The sequence below is a fragment of the Salvelinus sp. IW2-2015 genome, unplaced genomic scaffold, assembly GCF_002910315.2.
Source record: "Salvelinus sp. IW2-2015 unplaced genomic scaffold, ASM291031v2 Un_scaffold1055, whole genome shotgun sequence".
In the NCBI taxonomy this organism is placed as follows: Eukaryota; Metazoa; Chordata; class Actinopteri; order Salmoniformes; family Salmonidae; genus Salvelinus; species Salvelinus sp. IW2-2015.
The window spans coordinates 351,797-355,491 of record NW_019942708.1 but is presented as its reverse complement, the minus strand read 5'-3'; the positions used below and the strand labels follow the sequence as shown (position 1 = coordinate 355,491).

The 3,695-nt window shown below is 47.4% G+C and overlaps 1 protein-coding gene across 1 annotated transcript in view; it reads left to right on the top strand.

Annotated features, from left to right (window-relative positions):
- The window catches only part of dclk2a (doublecortin-like kinase 2a), a 71,846-nt gene extending 69,347 nt beyond the window's left edge, over positions 1–2,499 (top strand). Inside the window, 1 exon segment of the mRNA XM_070438593.1 lies at positions 2,470–2,499. Coding sequence (XP_070294694.1) covers positions 2,470–2,499 — 30 coding nt within the window.
- The last annotated feature ends 1,196 nt before the right edge of the window (positions 2,500–3,695 follow it).

Genomic DNA, 3,695 nt, shown 5'->3' with positions numbered 1-3,695 from the left:
ACTCTTTCCTCTGGTCTAAACAAAGATCCCAATGCCCCAGGGCAGTGATTGGGGACACTGCTCTGTGTAGGGTGCCGTCTTTCGGATGGGACGTTAAACGGGTGTCCTGAACTCTCTGAGGTCATTAAAGATCCCATGGCACTTATCGTAAGAGTAGGGGTGTTAACCCGTGTCCTGGCTAAAGTTCCCATCTGCCCTCTCCCATCACGGTCCACCTAATAATCCCCAGTTTACAATTGGCTCATTCATCCCCTCCTCTCCCCTGTAACTATTCCCAGGTCGTTGCTGCAATGTAGACACGTGTTCTCAGTCAACTTACCTGGTAAAATACGGTAAAATAAACTAAATAGAACTAAAAACGTCAATGCAGTCTGTTCTTGAGTAGATGTGGAGGTTTATGCGTATGGGTTTTAGCCAGGGATGTATCGTGGTTTCTAGCTGATGTTGAAGTGGTATAGCTAGGGTTTGGCAGACCTGAGGTGTGTGATTGCCAGTCAGTTATTAGCAAGTATGTGCCAAATGTTAGCTGAAGATGTTAGTTATGTAGCGAGGGTGTACTTCATAGTCTTACATCACATAGATGATGATGTAGGTCACGCTTTACTAAGGGTTTTAGCGACTAGGCCGATGTATACAAGCAGTGATTCGACTAGGTGACTGAGATTAGCATAAGGAGATTTGACACGGAGTTGCTATGGAGTTTGCACTTAGGAGTCTATAAGACAGGGGTGCTCAAGAGTTTAGCAGGGTGCCCCTAAGAGTGTTTTATTGTCTAGGGTTTAGCAGGGGTTGTGATTTGTCCAGTTGGTTCTAGTTGATGTGGATGGTTCTGTCGCTCAACGAAGTGTTATCTTCACGCCCGAGGATGGTAGCCAGTGTTCTCTTCTGCACTGTCGAGGCTTGTGCGAGTTGGTTCTGAGTTCTATGCTGTGGTGCTATTTCAGTGTTCTATCTCAGCAGAAGAGTTGGAAGTCCTGTGATGGTCTGGTGTTTTTGGACCGCACAAACGGACACCAAAGACGACACAAGGTGAACACGGTTTATAGGTGCATTCGCAGCGTAGAACAGGTTGGGTTAGAGCAGCCGTAGGGGCGTTGTCTGGGGGGTAGTGGTGCTTGGCGGGAGGCTGTGCCTGCTGTGACAGAAGAGGCCAGCTGTCAACCAACTGTCTCCTACCAACTGTGTGTGTGTCTGTGTGTGTGTGTGGTCAAAGGACCACCAGCCATGCCCTCGATGCTGAGACAGACAGACAGACAGACAGACAGACAGACAGACAGACAGACAGGCAGACAGACAGACAGCTGTGGGTATTTGGCAGGACACACACACACACACACACACACACACACACATATATATATATTTGGGGATGTAATAGTTTGTTCACTCTTTCAAGATTGTATTTTTTTCCAATTAGGTCCTAGGCCCACATCATTGATACTGCTATCAGTATTGATTAGATGGATCATTTGATTAGGTCCTAGGCCTACAACATTTCAAATCAAATTGTATTTGACAATAATAACGAGGTTATATACAGGGGGTACCGGTACAAAGTCAATGTGCCGGGGTACAGATTAGTCAAGGTCATTTTTAAAGTGACTATGCATAGATAATAAACATGGGGGGCATTTGATTAATTATTCAGCAGTCTTATGGCTTGGGGGTAGAAGCTGTTAAGGAGCCTTTTGGTCCTAGACTTTGCGCTCCGGTACCGCTTGCCGTGCGGTAGCAGAGAGAACAATGTATAACTTGGGTGACTGGAGTCTTTGACAATATTTTGGGTCTTCCTCTGACACCGTCTGGTATATAGGTCCTGGATGTCAGGAAGCTTGGCTCCAGTGATGTATTGGGCCGTTCACACTACCCTCTGTAGCGCCTTCCGGTCAGATACCGAGCAGTTGCCATACCAGGCAGTAATGCATCCAGTCAGGATGCTCTCGATGGTGCAGCTGTAGAACATTTTTGAGGATCTGGGGCCCCATGCCACATTTTTTCAGTCTCTCGAGGGGGAAAMGGTGTTGTCGTGCCCTCTTCACAACTGTCTTTGTGTGTTTGGGAGAAGTTGTTGTCCTGGCACCACACTCTCAGGTCTCTGACCTCCTCCCTATAGGCTGTCTCATCGTTGTCGGTGATCAGGCCTACCACTGTTGTGTCGTCAGCAAACTTAATGATGGTGTTGGAGTCTTGCTTGGCCACGCAGTCGTGGGTGAACTGGGAGTACATGAGGGGACTAAGCACGCACCCCTGAGGGGCCAGGGTTGAAGTGTCAGTGGTGCAGATGTGTTGTTACCTACCCTTATCACCTGGGGGCGGCCCTTCAGGAAGTCCAGGATCCAGTTGCAGAGGAGGTGTTTAGTCCCAGTGTCCTTAGCTTAGTGATGAGCTTTTGAGGCACATATGGTGTTGACACTGAGCTGTAGTCAATGAAACAGCATTCTTCACATACGTAGGTGTTCCTTTGTCCAGGTGGGAAAGGGCATTGTGGAGTTCGTATGAGATTGAATCATCTATTGATCTGTTGTGGCGGTCTAGTGGGTCTAGAGTTTCCGGCATGATGGTGTTGATGTGAGCCTTGACGCACCTTTCAAAGCACTTCATGGCTACTGACGTGAGTGCTACCAGGCGGTAATCATTTAGGAGGTTACACTTTGCATTCTTGGGTCAGGGACTATGGTGGTACTGCTTGAAACATGTGGGTATTAGACTCGTCAGGACAGGTTGAAAATGTCAGTGAAGACACTTGCCAGTTGGTCCGTGCATGCTTTGAATGTACGTCCTGGTAATCCGTCTGGCCCATCCGGCTTTTGCTCACATCGGCGACGGAGAGCGTGATCACACAGTTATCCGGAACACGCTGGTGCTCTCAGGCATGCTAAAATGTTGCTTTCCATTAAGCAGAGCATAAAAGGCATTTAGCTCATTCGTAAGGCTCGCACATTGTGCAGCTCGCGGACTGGGTTCTCCAATTTGTAGTCTGTAATATTATTTCAACACCTGCCACATCTGACGAGCGTCAGAGCCGGTGTAGTAGCCTGTATTGCCCGCTTTGCCATGGTTTGATCTGAGGGCCATAGTGGGATTTCTGATAAGCGTCCGAGTTATTGTCCCGCTCCTTGAAAGCGGCAGTCTAGACTTTAGCTCGGTGCGGGTGTTAATGTAATCCATGGCTTTTGGTTGGGAAATACGGTCACTGTGGGGACGACATCGTCAGATGAAGCCAGTGCTGAGGTCGTGTTCTCTCACTGCCATTGGGATGAATCGCGGAACATATTCCAGTCTGTGCTAGAAAAATTGGCCTGTTAGCGTTAGCATCCGATCATCTGACACTTCTGTATTGAGATACAGTAATAAGCCTGATCCTAGACACTGTACAAGCTGTCCTAGAAACTGTAACACTAGCTGATCCTAGACACTGTAACACAGCTGATCCTAGATCTGTAACTAGCTGACCAAGATAATGTAACTAGCTGTCTAGAATACTGTAACTGCTCTCTAAGAACACTGTAACTAGCTGAATCCTAGATCACTGTACATAGCTGATCCTAGACACACTTAACTAGCTGATCCTAGACACTGTAACTAACTGATGCCTAGACACTGTAACTAGCTGATTCCAGACACTGTAAATGCTGATCCTAGACACTGTAACTAAGCTGATCCTAGACATGTAACAGACCTGATCTAGATCAATA